Raw genomic sequence first — 19,338 nt, 5'->3', positions numbered from 1 at the left:
ATTGTCACGGGAGCCTGTGGGTGCTCGGGCCATCACTGGCGTTGTTGTGTGAGCCTGTGGGTGCTCGGGCTATCACTGGCATTGTCACACAGAGTGAGAGAAGCTGTCAGGGAAGAAGTACTCTTTCATTCTCCTCATACAGAACCAGTGACTGCTCTACTCAGGACTGGGGCACTCTGGAATTGTGGTTCCTGGTTGATGAGAACAGCGTTGTCCTCCCCTGTCTTGGCGGCGATTTCTATAATCCTTCGTGGGACTCGGGAAGCTCATTTAGATGCCTCTGTTGATTGGTTTCTGCTCAGGACATGAGGTGACACTCTGGGATCTCTCTCTCTCTCTCTCTCTCTCTCTCTCTCTCTCTCTCTCTCTCTCTCTCTTCTTGGACATTCTCTCCTTCCATGTCCATCTCTCTACCTTGGAGAGGCTTAGGAAAGGGTAGAAACTCTCCCATGATGCAAGCAGGGGCAGCATTAGGGCCGGACTTCCTTGCTTTCTGCCTTAGATGAGTGGGTTCAGGGACTAGTGTCCACTGTCCTGAGGGACACTGCCTGGCCTTTGCTCTTTAGTTGTATGTTGTGTGGAGATAGAGACTGTGAACTTGGCTGGGTTTGATGTAATCCAGGAGATACACCTTTTGGTAGTATCTATGAGAGCATTTCCAAAACGGAGTGTGGACACCCTGAACACAGGTAACTCCTCCTGTGGGCTAGGGTTCTAGCCTAAACAAAGTGGGAAAAGAGAAAGACAGGTGAGTCTGTCATTCTTCACTCTCTCTCCCGTCTACTGTGGATGCAGTGTGACCTGTCACTGTAGGCTCTGCTGTCATACTTTCCCACCGTGATGGATAGCACGCCTCTGAGCCCCGAAACAAAAGAAGCCCTCATTTCCTCAAGTTGCTTATTGTTCACTGCTTGGTCCCAACAGTGAGATGCTACTTAGTTCAGAGGTTAATCTAAATGGATGCTAACCCATCCCTGTGATGTCTGGTTCCTGTTGAATGGACATTGTTACCTGTTCATTGGTCCTGGACTGTGTAACCAACTCTTCCAGAAGCCCTCTGTGTATTGGAGCTTATGTTTGGACATTTGTATTAAGGTAACTTTTATGAACTGTGGATAATGGCACACTACACTGCTCTGATTATTCAGATTATATACAGTAGCTTTTTCTAAACAGATTTATGTCTCTGTATAAAAGTCAGCATAGAGCAGCTGGTATTGTATAAGACGACAATGCTAGACATTGGTTTTGGATAGGAAGTGGAGGCGAGCACTGGATTTGTTTAAAATTGCATTGGTTTTAATTACGTTAAAATTAAGCAGCCTAGATATTGTCCAGGAAGCTGGTGGCTGATGACCTATTTGTGGAGAAATGTGGGTTGAGGGTTTCAGTCACCAAATGCTCAAAACTACATTCTTCTATGCAAGACTCTGAACAGAATTCTGAGCATTCTGAGTCTCTTCCCAACCTCCCTAGCAGAGTACCTTGGCTAGACTGTGCCCCCTGCCTTGCTCACAATAGAATCTAACAACAGGGACGCTTCCCTTCCCTTATTAATGGCATACTGCTGCTTCAGCCTAGGGAATCCCAAGATGGTAAAATATCTTAAGAATTTTCAGAATTTATAAGTAAATAAAATAGTAGGTTGTGCTTTTATAAAAATAGTAGTTTGAGAATTTTATACATGTACATAACATGTAACATGCTTTGAACAAGTCTACACTCAGTCCCTTCCCTCCAGCTCTCCCCGTCCCACTCCCCAGTGCTTTTCCCGCCGAACTTCATATGATTTTGCAAACATCCTGGAGCTCATGCAGTGCTGCCTGCATGTGCAGGGGTGTGGGACCCTCTCCTGGAACATGGCAACACCTCCGAGGAAGCCATGGTCGTCACTAATGTTTCTTACGTGTTACCCTGGAATCTTCACAGGGAAAATAGCCTGCCACAATTCCCAGATATTTATCAGGTTAGCAATAAAGCTCATAAAATTAATATTAAAACAAAATGCCTCTGACTTTTGTCATATACTGTTGGCGTCCAATGTCAGTGGCCAGGGGAATGTATAAAATGGCATCCTAGCAATGATTCATGGGTTCCCCGCAGAGAGCACTGTGAAATAGGTGTGTCTTGTCATTCTCACACGTTTTAGTTAGGGGTTCTATTGCTAGGATACAATGTCATGACCAAAAGCAACTTGAGGGGGAAGGGTGAGTTCATCTTGTACTTAGCATGTCACGATTCATGGGGAAGGAAGTCTGGGCAAGGGCTCAAGGCAGGAATCTGGGGTAGGAACTGAAGTCTAAGCTACGGGGCATCACTCCTGCTGGCTTGGCTCCCACGGCTTGGCCATCCAGGCCCATCCACAATGAGCTGTACCCTCCCACATCAACCATTAATCAAGAAAATGCGCTACAGGCTTGCCCACCGGGCAGTGGTGGGAGCATTTTCTTAGTCTGAGGATCTCTCCTCTCAAAATTGCTCTAACTTGTGTCAAGGTGACTACAAAACTAACCAGGACATCTAGCACACAAAGCCTTCCCAATGGCCCTGCAGATACACCTTCTTAATGTAACTCACCGAAGCGCTTACCATCCAGAGAATGAGCAATCATAAATAAAAACAAGCAAAGTGTAATACTTTCGAGATTACTCCCCTTCACTTCCTTCTTAAAGATCTTTATTTCTTGCCCTAAATCTTGCCCCTAGGGTCTCCGAAAACCTGAAAGTGTGGAAATTACCATTATTGTTTTATGTGTTATTAATTAGTATAGATATTGTTCCCAAATATGGCTGGTATTGCTGTATGCATTGTTAGTGTGAATGTTGTTCCTAAGGATGTCTGATACTGCTGTCAGTATAGAAGAAGCAGCCATGAACACAAAGGTGATGTAGACTTGAAAGGCTAATCAGCTTCCAGGTAGGGAAGAAGGTAGGAGACAGATGTGATAAATGAAGCCAATACCAGGGTGTGGGAAGAACAGGGGTTTGAGATTTGATGGTTTTGAGGAGCCCTGGGGAGATCTAACTGAATGCCCGTATCTCTCAGAAGTATGAGACATGATTGGCGTGCCCCATGCATGAGTTAAGCCATGAGTTTATATGTGACTGCTTCAGCCTTGAGTGTGTTCAGGTGCTGAGGTGAGACTCTGAGGGAGACTCAGGAATGCGGAGGCTGAAGCGCACTGACCCAGCTGGGATATCCTCCTAAAGGCTACATGTTGAGTGACAAGGTTCTGGCAGGATCTGGAAATCCTAGGAGGGGGGACTTAGCTAGAGGAAGTAGGTCATTGGAGAATGTCCTTGTGGGCTTTGTCTTGCCCTGCCTCCTTCCTGGATCCCACTTCCCAGCTTCCTGGCTGCCACTGTGTGAAGAACCTTCTCTGCCACACACTTCTGCTGCCATGACATTCTGGCCAGGTCTACGGGGCCAAACAACCATGAACTGAACCTCCAAGGTCACGCATCAGTCAGCGTCCCTTGTCCTCTCATTTGTTTGGGCCAGATATTTTGTCGTGGTGTTAAGAAACCTGGCTAATATGAACGTGTACCCCTAGTAGGGAAAAGGAGGATGATACCTATGAGAGTATAGAATTTATGAAGCAGAAGAGTGGGGGAAATGGAATTGGGGGGCATATAATCCGGAAGAGGACACAGGTGGCAGAAACATCAAGTTTTATGTGATGAGGGACCCTGAAATGCTGTAACTAGTTTGACTTAAGAAAGTTCCTTGTTCTATAGATCTGGGGTGTAGTGATGAAGGGTGGTTTGCACAAAACAGAAGGTTGTCTGTGGCTCTTATAGAGTGTTCAGATAGGAGGACCCGGATTCTGTCTGACCACCACTTAGAATCACTCACATCCCTCATTGGGTCCCTATTGCCACAAGCTGTTCTGCTAAGATGTGATCTCAGCTGGACAGAATCGTGACTGACACAGAAATGGAGCACATCTTACCATTTCTGCAGAGAGGACATGTGTCAGATGTCTATGCCAGTTCAAATAAAAATGGAACTTTTAGAGGTTTTTATTTGGTGATAACAGGATTTATTGGCCCTGCCCAGGGAGGATGTCCTCTGCATTTGCTGCGGACGGGGCTTACTTGACCTTGGTTAACTTTCCACATCTCCAGTTCTCCGCAAATGGCGGTGACAGCAGTCAGTAGTCAAAAGCAATCAGACTCACACCTCCACAGGATTTGTTAACTCCCAGAGGGCCCAGTGGAGACCCAGCTTTCAGCTGACAGGGCTCCTGAGTTCAATGCATTTTGTAACCTCAAGAAGGAGTAGTCTTCAGAGTAATTATTCAGAGAAATACTGTAGGAACAGAAGCAACAGGGTAGACGTCTATGCTTGGCAAAGAGGTGAGATACGTTCCTGTGCATCCAAAGACCTCTTATATATTAATTTCTGCAGGACCTAGTTAGCAGCAATTTTAATCATGGTTTTTTGTTTTGTTTTGTTTTTTTTTTTTGTCCCTCCTTTGATTAAGACTTCCATTTCAGGGCTGGGGAGATAGATAGCTCAACCAGTTCAAAGCCTTGTCTCCCAAGCACGAGGACCTGAATTCCATCCCTGGAACCCATATTCCAAAATGCTGGGTGTGATACACATTAGTAATCCAAGCCGTGGAGAGGTGGAGACAGGAGGATCCTGGGCTTGCTGACTAGACAGAGTAATTTGTTTGTAGATCTGGGGCCATGAAAGACCCTGTCTCAGGTGGGAATAAAGCCAATGACTCTGGTTGTTCGGTCTTTATTCACATGTGTAAACATGTGTTCACATGTTCTTTGGTTGTCCTATGGTATTCATATACATGTGTGCACATGTTCTTTGGTTTTCCTCTGCTCTTCACTCATGTGTATACACGTGTGTACACATGAGCATACACCAGCCACATGCTCACAAGCACATATGTACACAAAAACCTTCCCTCCAGATATGTGTGCCTCTCTGTGAATAATGATATAGTTACATCCCAAGGTATTTAAAATGTCACCTGACTTTTGTCCCTTAGAACTTCCTTTCTGACCACTATTTACAAATCATAAGATTAAATAACCAAGTATTAAATGGCAGTTTGATACACAATTTTCTCACAAAGTATAAACATCCAGGATTTAAATTCTTAATATGGCTGAAAAAAATCTCTCACTACTGCTGCATGGGGCAAAAATAATAAATTAGTAGTTGAATGGTCCCACAGTTCACGCTAATATCGTCACTATATTTCTTTAATGAGAGTTGTCTTTTAGATATAAAGATTCAGTTTCCCTAGTACTTAATGCCTCATGAGATAAATGTTGATTTTTTTTTCTTTGTAAATATTTGCTGCATGCTTTTTAAAATCAGTCCTTTCCACGATGGGCACAGTCCAGTTCCCCAGCAGAAGCCTCCGTCCGATTCAGCCCTGACACAGTGCCGATGCTGTCCCTTTTGAAACAGGCCAATCTGCTCTGCACGCCAGCCTCGCTCTGTAGGAAATTGGCATGTCATCCTGAGCTTCCTAACGGTTTCTTTCCTCACTGAAGGTGTTAGCGACACTGGTCTGCTTCTTTAAATTGTGCAATTCTTGCAATCGCCACAAAACTTCCCAGCCATTTTCAAGAGCATACTTGTCTCCTCTGTAGCGGGGGGGGGGGGGGGGGGGGGGAGCAGCAGAATAACAAACACCCTGATGAGCCCATGTACCTGTGTGAGCTTCCTGTTCCTGCCCAGAAACAGGTCAGAGTGGCCCTGGTGAATATTAGATTAAGGAGCAAATTGCCTTAGGAATGGGGTAATTGCATCTAAACTGCATAGCTTCAAGAGGCCTCTCATTTGGCCTAAACAAGAGAACATCTGTTCCTTTCAGCCCAGCTAGACAGGCTGTTCCTGTACCTGATACACAAGCTCTGGCTCAGGCAGCAAAGCACAGACTGCACAGAGGATAAAGGAATAAAGCCATCATATTGAGTGCACAGAGCTGTGTGCACTGCGTCCTCTGCAAAGCAGGGCTGACTCCAAGGCAACAAGACCCATGTCTACAAAGACCGTTATTCCAGCAGCACCACACAGTCAGCCCTGGAGAGAGGCTTGCATTAGACACTCCCATGCTAGAAGGCCAGTGGGGTGTGGGAGGGCCATAAGCCGTACTGTGGGGCTGCCTCAGGGACATTGACGAACCTGGCTGAGACAAGCCTTTCATGCTATAAGGCTGCTCCGTGAACCTGGTGACATACCTCATCTGGTTTCATTTTCATCCCTTTCTTCCTTTTCTTTTTCTTTTATTTTTGTTGTTGTTGTTGTTTTATCAGTGAACTCCTAGGAACTGGTTCTCTCCTTCCTCTATGGAGGTCCAGAGGATTGAACTCGGGTCTTGAGGCTTAGCCTCAAGCACCTTTACCCTCTGAGGCGTTTAGCCTGTCCTTCGTTCACTTCTGAAATAAGTCAAATGTTGCTGTATCACAAAACCAAGATAAAGGGGTGAGACCAGCTTCAACTCAGATCTTAACAACGTCGTCATGGAAACGGGTGGCAGATGGTCCAAAGCAGTTTCCTGTGTGCATCAGGGCACTCCTAGCCCAGCATCTGAAATCAAGCAGCATTATTCTCCACTTCCCTTGTGTGCATGTGAGGGACCCCGGGTTCGATTCCATGAAGTTCATGAACACATGGGATAGAGTTAAAGTCGTGTTGTCCAAGCAGCTTGTCCTGCCATGCATGGGGTTTGGAGCAACATCTGGTGGGCTTAATCATGAGCAGAATGAATGTGGCTGTGTGCAGCTCATGGCCAGTCATGCACACTCATGCCACACTTGTGTGCAGACTGCTGGTCAGTACCCGGGCAAAGGCTCCTGTAGAAGAACATGTGACCCTCCCTGGCAGTGCACATTGAAGGGAACTGCGTAACATTCTGGTCCAGGGCAGGTCCTCTGGTATTCCACAGAGGCCTCCCGACCCCTTGGGCTTCTGACATTGGGGTGTGAGCGGGGTCACACCTCATTGCAGATGTGATCATTGAACAGAGAAGTGCCTAACATGCGTGACCAGGTGGACGCTTAGTGATAAGAGCCATTCCTGCCACAAGTGGGTGGGGAAAGCCAATGGCTTTGACCTCTCATTTGGAGTTGGAGGGACATGCGTGGAGGTGTGGAATGTGGCTCTGGCCCCTCTCTGCCTCATTAACATTCCTGGTTTATATGCTACTCCCTACATTGGTTGTCTCTATCCTTCCAAGCACAAAGCTGAAAGGTGTGAGCTCTGTCTTCCACCAACCTCCTTGCTAAGCAGGCTCTACACGGATTAAGGACCCTGGCACTAGATTCAGTTGGTTCTCCCAGAATGCTGTATCACCTTTCTAAATGTATCCTCAGATTGTGAAGACCCAGGAGAGGCCCCAGGATGGCTTTGTAACCACCTGATAGTGTTCCTGGTCTTTTCAGCCATTCTGTCAATCTTTTCTTATCTTCCTCAATCTCTTCCTCTATGATCCTTTTCAACTCCGGAGAATCACATAGAGGGCAGAGAAGCTCCACTGTGGCAGTCTTCAGGTACCACCTCATACTCTGTGGCCATGGGTGGTATCAGAAGCTGGCTCTCATTTGTTCCTGCCACTTCCCCAATAGCATCTTATTCCAAACCATGGATGTAGGTAGAGCCTGCCCATGGAGAGTCAGTTTACACATTTCACAGCCTCTGCTTGAACCTCACTCCTAGAGGCTCATGAGCCAGGAAGTGCCTGGGAAAGACTGTTGTGTGATAATGCTTTTGTACACTGTAAAGATTTGTCACTTGTATTGGTTTAATAAAACACTGATTGGCCAGTACAAGCAGGAAGTATAGGTGGGGTGACCAGACTAGGAGAATTCTGGGAAGAAGAAAGGCAGAGACACAGCTGTCATTCAGAAGCAGAGGAAGCAAGATGAAAATGTCTTACTGAGAAAAGGTACCAAGCCACATGGCTAAAACAGATAATAATTATGGATTAATTTAAGTTGTAAGAGCTAGTTAATAATAAGCCTGAGCTAATAGGCCAAACAGCTTATAATTAATATAAGCCTCTGTGTGTTTCTTTGGGACCAAATGGCTGTGGCCTCAGGCCAGACAGAAACTTCTGTTTACAAAAGACTTTCACAGAAAGAAACAATGCATCCCCGCCTCTATCTGAGGATACCTCTTGCTTCCAAGGTGCCGCCTTCCTGACACATTTCACCAGGGTGAGGTTGGGTAGGACACAGGTGAGTCCCAGTCAAGGTAAAACAAAAGTAAACTCACAGCCAAATTTAGGACCAAACACATCAGACATCTCCCAGGCAGTGGGAATTTTATCTCTGTTGCCCTTCCTGTAAATACAAGGGGGCATGTAGGGCCCTGGGATGAGAAACAACACAGAGAGCTTCTGTCACTGACGACAAAAGGAGGCCACAGGAAGCTCGGGGTGAAAAGGAGGACACAAAGAAAACTGATTCATCTGGTTGCAGAAAGCCTTTGTGTGGGTGTCTGAATGCAGTGAGCACACACACACACACACACACACACACACACACACCAAGAATCAGGCTGAGCTAGAGCGAGCAGGCAGGGTAACCTCTCCAAAGTGAAGGGAAGGAAAGGCTGAATAAACACACGGAGAGGACACACAGGGCTCCATGAGAGAGGCACTTCTGCAACTTGATCCGTTTTTTCACACCCTTTGCCTTGCACAGAAGTAACTGATGCCAGCCCCGACCCTCAATTTGACCCCCGCTCTCCATGTGGTAATATTCAAGCCCACTTGTGCCCTTTTCCATCCTTCTCTTCGATGTTTCCAGGGTTCGTGGCAGGTCTCTTGTTGCTAGGCAGCTGCGCTCAGCCCTTTGACGGCTGGAACGGAGTTGGAAAATGGCTGTCCACACCTGTGTAGTGTTTACTGCGAGCAAGAACACGGGAGCAAAGCCAACATCCAGGCGAGTCCACAGAGGGAACCAAGTGCAGTCTTCTTAAATCAGAACCACCCACTGTGGGACACCTCGTGTGTGTGTGTGTGTGTTTGTGTGTGTGTGTGTGTGTGTGTGTGTGTAGGCCATGCTGTGACCCTGGGGAAGTCCTCAAGGGAATGGAGTCTAGTGCTTCTAAAATGCAGGTACAGAAAAAAGAGCGGAATGTGGCATTGAGGGTTTCCAGGACTGTCAACTCTCTGTAAGCTTCGATCATTTCTCTTGCCTTCACAAACAAGAGCACCCCAAATTTTCATCTCTGTGTAGCCTGCAGGCTTTTGTGCTTTATTTGTATCAGGGCCTGTAGAACTCCATCCTCCACCTTCGCATTTTGCCCTTAACCCTCCATTCCCCAGACCCTACGGCCAGTTCTCCACACTGGCAGGTTCTAATGGCTGCAGGGCTGGGCACTGCAGATCAAAGTCGCTGTATTCTTCTCTCTACAACATCAGTTACGTTCTGTTGCTGTGATACAGACTCTGGCCAGAAGCAGCTTGGGGAGGAAGGGGCTTATTTCAGCTTAGAGTTATGTATCATAGTCTACTATCAAAGAAAGTTAGCACGGGAAACCAGAAGCAGGAACTGAAGCAGAGCCCCTGAAAGAGCACTGGTTAATAAAACCGAGCAATGGCCCAGTCCACAGTGGGCTGAGCCTCTCACGCTATCTGATTTGCAGTATTCCACACACGTGCCTACAGGGAATCAGCTGAGGGACACCTTTCTCAGGTGACTCTGGCTTGAGGCAAGTGTACGAACAGCCAGCTAGCAGCTTGCTACTCCCTGCCCTGTGGTGCCAGCCTTCCAGTAACTTCTAAGGATGGTTTTTCTTCTTTTCCTGGGCTTCTTTTTCCTTTATCATATCTGGTTCCTGGGATGGGGCTGGAAAAGGAGCTGGTGTTTCCCAAACATTATTTCCTGGTCCATAATTATAAAACATTATATTTATCGAGATAATTAAAATTTTAAGGGGTTTCAGGAGCCAAAAAAAAAAGAAAAGAAAAGAAAAAGAAAGAAATCAGAACTTTCACTTTAACAACAGAACTTTCTTTGAGAGTAAAAGGAAAAGTCAATATTCAGCAAGCAAACTCACAGGAACTCCTGGGGGTTACAGAAGATAGCTTAATTTACTTAGCTCATATTTCCCTAAGAAAACCATTCTGCTGCCTCCTCATTTCCTTTGAAAGCTGTTATTTTAAAGCCTCTAGGTTAATCTGAATGAAAACAGCAGATCCCCAGCTCTGTGAAATAGGGTGTCAGAGCTGCCCCTTTAATCTAAAAGGCGCCTCGGGAAGAGCTCGCCTGAGTCCTCATTGTCATGGCTCCTTCCCAGGACCTCACACGTCATTGACTTTTCTTTGTGCCCTTCACTTCGACCTGTCCCTCTTCCAACACAGGGGCCTCAAAGTGACCCCAGTGTGGTGTGGCTTTTTTACTTGGGATTCCGTATGACATGGGGATCCCGTGGGTTTGATTCCATCACACTCACAGTTCTGAGAGTTGAAGTGAGATTTGCACTCGTTTCCTCGACGTGAAAATGGCTCGTAGAACCCAAGTGAGAAATGTTGGAGCCTGGGAACCCACTTATTAGAGATAGGTGGAGTGGGAAGTGGGCATCCAGAAGGAAAGAAGGAGGGTAGGCGAAGACACGTTGTACGAGAAAGGGGGGATGCATGGTAGTGCCCACACTTCTTCAGATGGGAGGTCGAGGGGGCACCGAATGCAGAGCACTGTAAGAAGTGACTCGGTTTCCAAATGGCCATTCCTGCCCTGTTCCATCTTCAGAGGGCCGTGGCAGGGGAGGAAGCAGCCGCAGATAATCCTCTGGCAACAGGGAGATGAGGAACTTTCAGTGATAACTGTCCCTGCCTCTAGCCACACCCCAGCTGGAATCCCCTTCTGCTCTCAGATGTGCAGTCTCCCCATGATTTCCTGGGAGTCTCACTTCAGTCTCCCCATGCTTCCCTGGGAGTCTCACATGTGCAGTCTCCCCGTGATTTCCTGGGAGTCTCACATGTGCAGTCTCCCCACACTTCCCTGGGAGTCTTGGTCACTGAACTCACTAGACTTCCCAGAATCCCCCATCTGCACCCAGTCACCACCCTGTGCCGGTTTCTTGGCCTCCTCTTTGCTCAACCCCTCTCCGTCACAGTCTGCTGACGCTTGCAGGGTCATATATTCTGGCTGCCTTTGCAGGTCTTTTGATCACAGGCTCCATCAAAACCACGTCCCACTGGTCACCTGCAGGCCACTCTATCCTCACCGGCTGTGTCCACCTTTTGAAGTCCTCTCAAGAGCCTGGCTTATTGCCTCCTTTCTTACAGCCGCTTCGGCCCCTCCACGTTTCTGAGGGAGGGCTGTAGATGCTCACCCGCTTCTTCTTCCGTTTGTAATTGTTCATAGATTACTTGAGCCTGGATGAGGAGACTTAGGACCACAATTCTCGATACGGGGTAAAGTCACAATAGTCCCCCGTCCCAGACCAGGGAGATGAGAAGAGCAGACCAGCAAGAAGCGTCTCTCATTTACGGTCAGTTGACTTCCAATAGAGAGCACGTGAAGGTTTGTACATAGGGCCTTCAGGAGAGAGAGATGACCTGCCTAGGAACCCCAGAGCAGAGGCAGGGTTGCTAGTCCTTTCTGATAGCACCCGTGCTGTGGTCTATGACAGCTCTAGTGCACCACCTGCCTCAGGGAGACATGTGAGCATGTCTTCTCATCAAGAGACACTCATAGGTGACACTCAAGCTGCCCAAGGCACAGCTTTTCAAATCACAGGAGCACAGTCCTCACCGCACGGCCTCAGAGGACGCTTTTTGTCCCTTCTGCTGGGATGTCAGGACTACTCAGTGTTGAGTGTTAGAAGAACCCGTCTAAAAATTGAGAAGCAGCAAGTGCAAGACGGTTCGTCCTGACTTGTTAAGACTAGGTTCAGACGCTTAAATTATATCCATTGCATTCTTAGTTACAATTAACAGAGTTCCAAAATGCATTATTTTGGAGGTGATTATCTGTGGGAATAAAAGGGGGTTTGAGTTATCTCATGTCACGGTTGTGTACCTGGAATTTCTTGGGGGTACAGATTGATCTGCGTCTGATACAGATTCGGCTTGTCTGTTAAAGGGGCCCCAGTCACCCAGAGGTCAGCAGACCAAGTTCTTCCCAAGGACCCTTCTCCCTGCTCAGTCTCAGGACAGCTACTGTTGAGCTTCTGTGGACCATGGTCTCTCTTTTCTGCTCTGCCTGGGTTAGGCTTCTAGGTCGCGGCTGCACTTGAGCCATGTCGGGGGAGAGCCGGCACGGCAGTCACACCAGCTCAGTCATCATCATCTCTTTTCCTCAGCTCTTCGCCGGAGCTGTAGAACCACAGGTCCAACACGGAGGTGTCAGCTGGGTCACGCTACCCTGAATCTGAGCAGGCTAAGAAACTGCCAAGCTTATTGTCATAGGTGTCAAGTTTTCTGCGGCATGTTTTAGACAGAACACTGGAGTATTGTACAAAAATTAACTAAAAATATGTGATTTGAGTTTCTGTATTGAACTTCCATAAGCTTGCAGAACTGTCCGTCATGAGAATCGTCAAGTTTGAGGGCAATGAGATCCCAGTGTAAGCTCTGGGTCTTTCCTCTGTTATTCCCCTTCTCTCCCCCACCCCTTCCTATGCTGCCATTTTGCTTATGTGCTCAATTAAATAGAGTAAGTACAAAATATTTAGATAAATTTTAATGGCCAATGTAATTTTGAAATGTTTGAAAGAGCTATAGAAACCACTCCATCAGCCGAGCGGTGGTGGCGCACGCCTTTAATCCCAGCACTTGGGAGGCAGAGGCAGGCGGATCTCTGGGAGTTCGAGGCCAGCCTGGTCTACAAGAGCTAGTTCCAGGACAGGCTCCAAAACCACAGAGAAACCCTGTCTCGAAAAACTAAAAAAAAAGAAAGAAAGAAACCACTGCATCGCTGTGAGTCTCAACTAGAGAGTGGAACTCGAACACTCAGAGATAATTCCTAAAAATAGGAATGTCCAGTGGGGATTTAAAATGCTCAGTGTCTCATATACAGGGACGATGCTGGCCTACTTCCCTTGAAATAGTAATCGTCACTCTTTTAATATTTCTTTACTGCAAACTAAATGTATCCTCACGTAGTAATTGAATAGATGCTTGAATTTCTTAAAAAGTGATTTCTTTTTGTAAGGCCAAGCCAAATATCTAAATGGCAACTAATAGATTAGTTTTTATCCTCTTCCAATTTTGCGTGAATAAATGGTATTCATCACTGTATGACAGAACTACATGTCAGCTGGAAAACAATGTAGCTGGCTCGTATGAGGGACATTTTTCTGCAGAAGATTGTTGTTTCCCTCTTGGCTGGTTTGTGCCTAGTGGATGAGCTATTTGGGGATTTCCAGATAGAATACAAGAATCTGAGAAGTGGTGTGGTCAGTCAGCCCTGTTGAATCTGATCATCTCTGACTGTCACTTATTCTTGTACTTGTTCCCTGACAGATACGAGCCGCTGGCTTCTGTTCTTCTGGGCGAGAAGAAGGGTCAGCCTGCTGAGGAGAGATGCCGGCTTGTTCTCCAGCGGTGCAAGTTACAAGGCTGGCAGGTTGGTGGCCGACAGACTATGGAAAAGGAAGGCTAGGGTTTTAAAGGCATGAGTCGTGGCAGTAGCTGTCCTGGCAAAGACAAATGGCCTTGTTATGTTTGGCAAGGCACAGCCCTCGGTGTGGTTGCTGGAAACGTGTCGTTCTGTATGATTTATGGACTTTAGCACCATGGAGGCAATGTAAGCGGCCACCCGCTTTCACAGCTACACAGAGAAGTTACCGGGCTCAGGCCAGTTTGCTGGGTTCATACCTGCTCGCTAGCAGTTTGTAAAGCATCTGATGTGTAGCATACATGCCACCTTTCTAGCTCTGTGGCAAAGCACCTGAGGTGGACGGAGGTGAAAGAGAAAAGGTTTCCTTGGGCTCACAGCTTCCGTCCATGGTCCACGGGTGCCACTGTGTTTGGGCTTGCAGCAGACTGAACATCACCCCACAGTGTACATACATGAACAGAGGCATTCAGAGCATGACATGGAGGATGGAGACAAGAAGAAGGGGAGGGGAAAGCACAGCTGTTCATCTGATGACATTCAGGAAGAAAAGGAGAGGAAAGGAAGGGAGGGGAAGAACAGAGAGGGAGATCCCAGGTCCCAGTGTCATCCACTTTGAAGGCACAGCCCCCACCGGCATAACTTCCCCTCTCTAGGGTTCATCTTCTAGTGGACCACCACCTCTTGATAGCCACAGGCTAATAACCAAGCCTGCAACACTAGAGCATGTAGGAGACATACTCTGGATCCAAACCCACAAAGAGGAGCAGAATTCAGAAAACCCACCGAGTAAGGAAAGAATATTGAGTGACCCATAATCTTTGCGTTAGATCCGGGCTTGCCAAGCTGGAAACGCTGTGTGTGGACCCCTTCTTCAGTTTCTCTTCGCTCTGCTTCTCACTGACCTCACAGGGCCACTGTTTCCGAGCACTAGCAAGCAGACACGCTTTGAATCTCAGAGCTGTGGTCTGTATGTCACATAAACTGCACCCCAGGAGCCCATGGCAGCTACCGCTAAGCCAGTACAGGGACAAAATAAGGCAAACTAGCGTGGCTGCCCCCACTAGAGCCGGATGGGCACCTTAGACGACATCGTGAGCATCCTTGGCTAGCTTTAGGGAGAAGGAGTTTGAGTGGAGGAAAATGAAGTCCTGGGCACCGGGAACTCCTTGGAGGGCGCAGGAGGCACAGAGGGTGTTGAGGGGGCGGCGAGGTGTAGATTACTGGAAAACAACCACAGCCTTCAGGTTTAAAGTTAATTGTTCATCTCGGAGTAGAAGGGCATGATCATTGATCAGGGTGGATATGGCAATGCGTCAGGAGTGGAGGGAGCAGATGGCTCCACATAGCAGACCGGGTCTGAGAGCAGCACAGCCACGTCAGCATCAGCTACGTCAGCGGAAGTGGCGTCACAAGCACACTCTCCTATGACCTAGAACGAGGAGCAGAAGGCTCAGGCATGGGGGCGTCACCATTTCTCCCTCAGCGCCGCCCACACCCTTCCTTTGTCTCCTTTCTGCCTCTCCTTCTCATTTAATCTTGATGGAAGTTGGACTCTCGGTCTCAGTCTGAGGGAGGACGCTTACTCACGCTGGGTTGTCATGGTTGCACATCGGCGCTGAGACTGGGTTTTTAAAGGAAGGAATTACTAACCGGGAGTGATGTCAGCGCCCCATCCTGGAGCCTGAGACATCGATGTGGGCTCCACAGAGAGTACCGTTTAGCGAGATCGTGGGGAGCTGAGGTCATTTCCGCTTCATCATGGCTGGAGTTTTTAAATAGTTGATTGTAGAGTAGTGGTTTAAGAATAGCGTGATGTCAAAGGTTTCAGGGAGTGTAATTTTCCTCTAAAGAACACTCACTGGTGTGTGTGTGTGTGTGTGTGTGTGTGTTGTGATGCCAAGAAAATCTAAAATATTTCTCCCACTTGGGATATCTGACTCCGGGCTTTTATTATTAAGACCAATTAGAATACGAGCAGCAGGTAAGTGAGTACCAAGGCTAACACCCAGTAAGGACTCCCAGTGTAGAGGCTGGTGTCAATCAAGAGAGGAGGCTGGGGTGCCCATATACCTATACCAGTAAGCTTCAGATTTCCCAAATCTGTGTTCTGGGAGGGATACTTGAAACAGTAGCTGAGGATGGCGTTAAAGTGAAGCCTACATTGGTACTTTGAAAACATAAAACAAATGTATTTTTGTGGGGAAGTGTTTTCATCTCATTGCACAAATCTATTTTCTCCTCACTTTTAAAAGACTTGTTTTTGTTGTATATGTATTTGCGAGCACCTGCGTGTGTTTGGTGCCACCAGATGCCAGATTCAGACACTGGATCCTGAGACTAGGAGTAGATAGTTGTGAGCCACCCTGTAGGTGTTGGAGCCCAAAGCCGGATCCTCTGTATGAGCTGCAACCGTTCTTAACTGCTGAGCCATCTTGCCATTTCCTCTCCCCACACAAGAACGTTGAAAAATGCAAAAGGAGGGGAACAAGGAGAAGGATGTGTGTAGATTTCCTTTCCCAAGTACTTCTACTAATGAGTCCGTGTTCTCAGTTAGGGAGGACGGATTTTGTTCAGCTTCACAAGGGTGGAACCGTTTAGATCTTTCATGCTTATTCGTATTTTACTTTTAAGTTAAACAGAAAACAGTTTGCGTTAAAACCCCAATTATTTCTGATATGGAAAAATCAGAGTTCTCTGTTGTTTCAAATGTGCCGTTACCAGAAGTTCTACCCTTGATTCCATTCTGGGTTGAGAATCGGTTGGGAACTTAAGGAAAATAAACAAGGATCTGCTTAGCAGAGGTGCTGAAGGGATAGCAGTGGAGGCGGCACATGCCTGGACGGCAGCTTCCACACGGCCGTGGTGCAGTGTTTTCATTAAGCAGCAGTTGACACTCAGCGTTGCTCCCTACCTGGTAAACATTAAATTTAATGCTTATTTTTCATGTCTTCGAAAGGAACTCTAGCGGCTACAAGAGACTAGGATCATTTTTTTTTCATCCTATGAGAAAGTGAAAGGTGTTAACCAGGAGTTCAAGTCTCTTCGCTAAAATATTATTTTTTAAATTTATGTGTGTATATGTGTGTCTAACTGTGTGTATCACTTGTATATGGGTGTCTGCAGAGGCCAGAAGAAGATAGCAGAGCCCCTAGAACTAGAGCTACAGGCAGTTTTGAGGCACCTGAGTTGGATGATGGAATTGGAGCTCTGTGTCCTCTGTGTCTCTTGCTTGCTGCAGAAGCTCATGAGCACAGAGCCTCCTCCTGGTTCAAGACATCCAGTTTGTGGAGCTGTTGGCTTTGTTTATTGAGATAAAAATGGAGGAAGTAGAATATGACCGCCTGAAGAAGGATGGGGGTGGTAGGGAGAGACAAACACGTGGTTTATTCCTTGAGCATCTTTGGGCTGGGGTCAGCCCATGAGAAACTGGGGGTAAACAGCCGCTGCTTTCGTCTCCATGTTGGGAGGTGCCTGCTCGACACTTTCCTCACCTTATTGACTTTGAGCCTAATGGCAGCTCCATGCAAAGAGAGGAAAGTAGCCACGGTGTCGGTGTCGATGGAAGGATGCCGAGCCCCAGAGAGCTGGACCGGTAGATCGGCATATCAGCTGAAACCGTGGGTCCAGCTCCGTTTGCTTGGTAGGAAGGCAGCTTTGCTGAGGCCAGCCTGGATTCTGCCTCAGCCTTGTTCGTGCTTCAGCATTTAGCTTGATTTCTGCCTTTCATTATAGCGATCTGGAGTCATTTTGTTCAGGGCCTGGAACTTGAAAGGGATAAATTGTACTTAATTACGGAGCTTTGATCTCAGGCACTTCCATTTTCCTGTATCGGCGAGCAAGCTGCCCTTTGTCTCTTCTGTGCTGGTAAGTCACTGGGCAGATGAGGGAAAACCTAGTACCTTCCTATTGCAGGCTGGCCCTGACGGAGTCCTCTGGATAGACCACTATCCCTGCAGTAGCGCCCAGCTCTTGCCCAAGGTGTGCAGCTGAACCAAGAATCACGTTTCTGTGAATAGGAAACCATCAACATTATATGCCTGGGACTTTACATAGATGCACAAGAACTGTGAATTGTCTAACTGGGTCACACTAAAAACCAGTCAACATTGTTTAGGAGAAGAACCATGTGGAATTGTGCTCTGTTTATTCTTATTAGGAATAATTGACCCATCAAGTCTGTGATGAAAAATAAGCATACAATGTGTAAATGCTACTTAATTATGGTTTGGGCATAGACTATTGTAAATAAGGGCAAATTATTCTGAGGATCTGTGTAAAAACTGCGGGCCCTACAGTTTTCCTCGGGGGCGGGGGGGTTAGTTTTCCAATCTGCAGTTCCCACTGTGTCCTTCACACCAGAAAGACTCCTGCTCCCTTTCGCAGTGTGAACTGGTAAGTGCCGGTTCTGGCAAACTGTCCCCAAATACTCAGAATCCTTGCCCTTACATAATGTGGCTTTATTTCAAAGAAAGGGGAAGAAAACCAGGACAAAGTGGGAGGGAGCCTTCTTGTTGGTGGTTTCCTGTTCATGTTTAACACAGAAAAGCGTGTCTAAAAACCGCAGGGAACTGCTGGGCTGAGAGATGGCCCAGCGGTGAAGAGCGCTTACTGCTCTTCCGAGGGACCTGGGTTTAATTCCCTACACCCACACAGCGGCTCACAACCAGCTCTCACTCCATTTTCAGAGGATTCAAGACCTGCTCCTCATCCCTGTGGGAACCAGACACACAGGCAGGCAAAAGACTATAGACATAAAATAAATAGTAAAGCCAAATATGTGTATATGAGTGTATATACATATGTTACTATTGCTGGTCTTAAAGATTCAAACTTGGCTCCCAGCACGCAGTCAGGCATCACACAAATTCCTATAACTCCAGATCCAGGGCCTCTGACAGCCTTACCTGACTTCTATGGGCACTACACACGTGTAGTGCACCATACATGCATACATATATACACACATAAATTATAAATAACTCTCAAATGTGTGTGTGTGTGTGAAACTACTCAGAGGGGCACCCTTATTTGCAAGACAGAATTTGAGTGCTAGTGTCCTTACTAGGAGGAGGAGAAGTTAACCAGAAATGGCCCGAGTAAAATCTCCATGACTGTTGCCATAATGTTGATTTCTTCTTCTCACTGGATGTATTTTTCTTGGCTAAACAAAAAGTCCACTTGTGCATGGACGGGGCAACCCAAGTAAATTTTATTAAGTTGTAGTTTAAAATGAGTCATTGAACCATCTACAGTTTGTAATACTATTGTTGCTATTGTATTTTATTCATCTTAATATGTTCCCTTTTCCTTCAGTGTTATTTCGGCATAAATTTGATGTAACCCATCTCCAGCTACCCACCTCTGGGCAGATACCCCATCAGCACACATTAGGCCCCTCTGGGATATTCTTATTTTACATGGTCGTTCATTTCTGTAAAGTGAAAACCTCTGAAGCTAATTCTAAGTGGAAAGATAAGTGCTATAATCTGATTTTCACGCGTTTCATATGCATCAACTGGTTATAAGGAACTTTCTTCTCTGTGGTTATTTGAATGCTATATTCATTTCCCTGCCATCTGGAGGGATGGTGGATGGAGATACAGATCTGTTGGAATGTTCCCGGATGCCAGGCAATAGAGCAGGCGCTGAGAGCCACAGGGGGTCGGTCTGGGGGTGGCCTTGCTCCTTTTCAGAACGCTTTTTCCTAGAAGGAGTGTTTTGTACATTTATGACGGTTGAGATAGAAGGAAGGAAGGGGCATCCAGTGCAACCCTGGAAATAGGTGCTG

General features: G+C 46.9%; 1 protein-coding gene across 1 annotated transcript in view; it reads left to right on the top strand.

Annotated features, from left to right (window-relative positions):
* Myo16 (myosin XVI) overlaps positions 1–19,338 on the top strand; it is a 297,006-nt gene that overhangs the window by 189,294 nt on the left and 88,374 nt on the right. Inside the window, exon 27 of the mRNA XM_050136512.1 lies at positions 13,454–13,556. Within this exon, the coding sequence (XP_049992469.1) occupies positions 13,454–13,556 (103 nt within the window). The remainder of the gene's footprint in view (positions 1–13,453; positions 13,557–19,338) is intronic.

This window comes from Alexandromys fortis, unplaced genomic scaffold, assembly GCF_014885135.2.
Source record: "Alexandromys fortis isolate MF-2015 unplaced genomic scaffold, M_Fortis_MF-2015_v1.1 scaffold_3, whole genome shotgun sequence".
Classification (NCBI taxonomy): Eukaryota; Metazoa; Chordata; class Mammalia; order Rodentia; family Cricetidae; genus Alexandromys; species Alexandromys fortis.
This window is presented reverse-complemented; position numbering and strand designations above follow the sequence as displayed.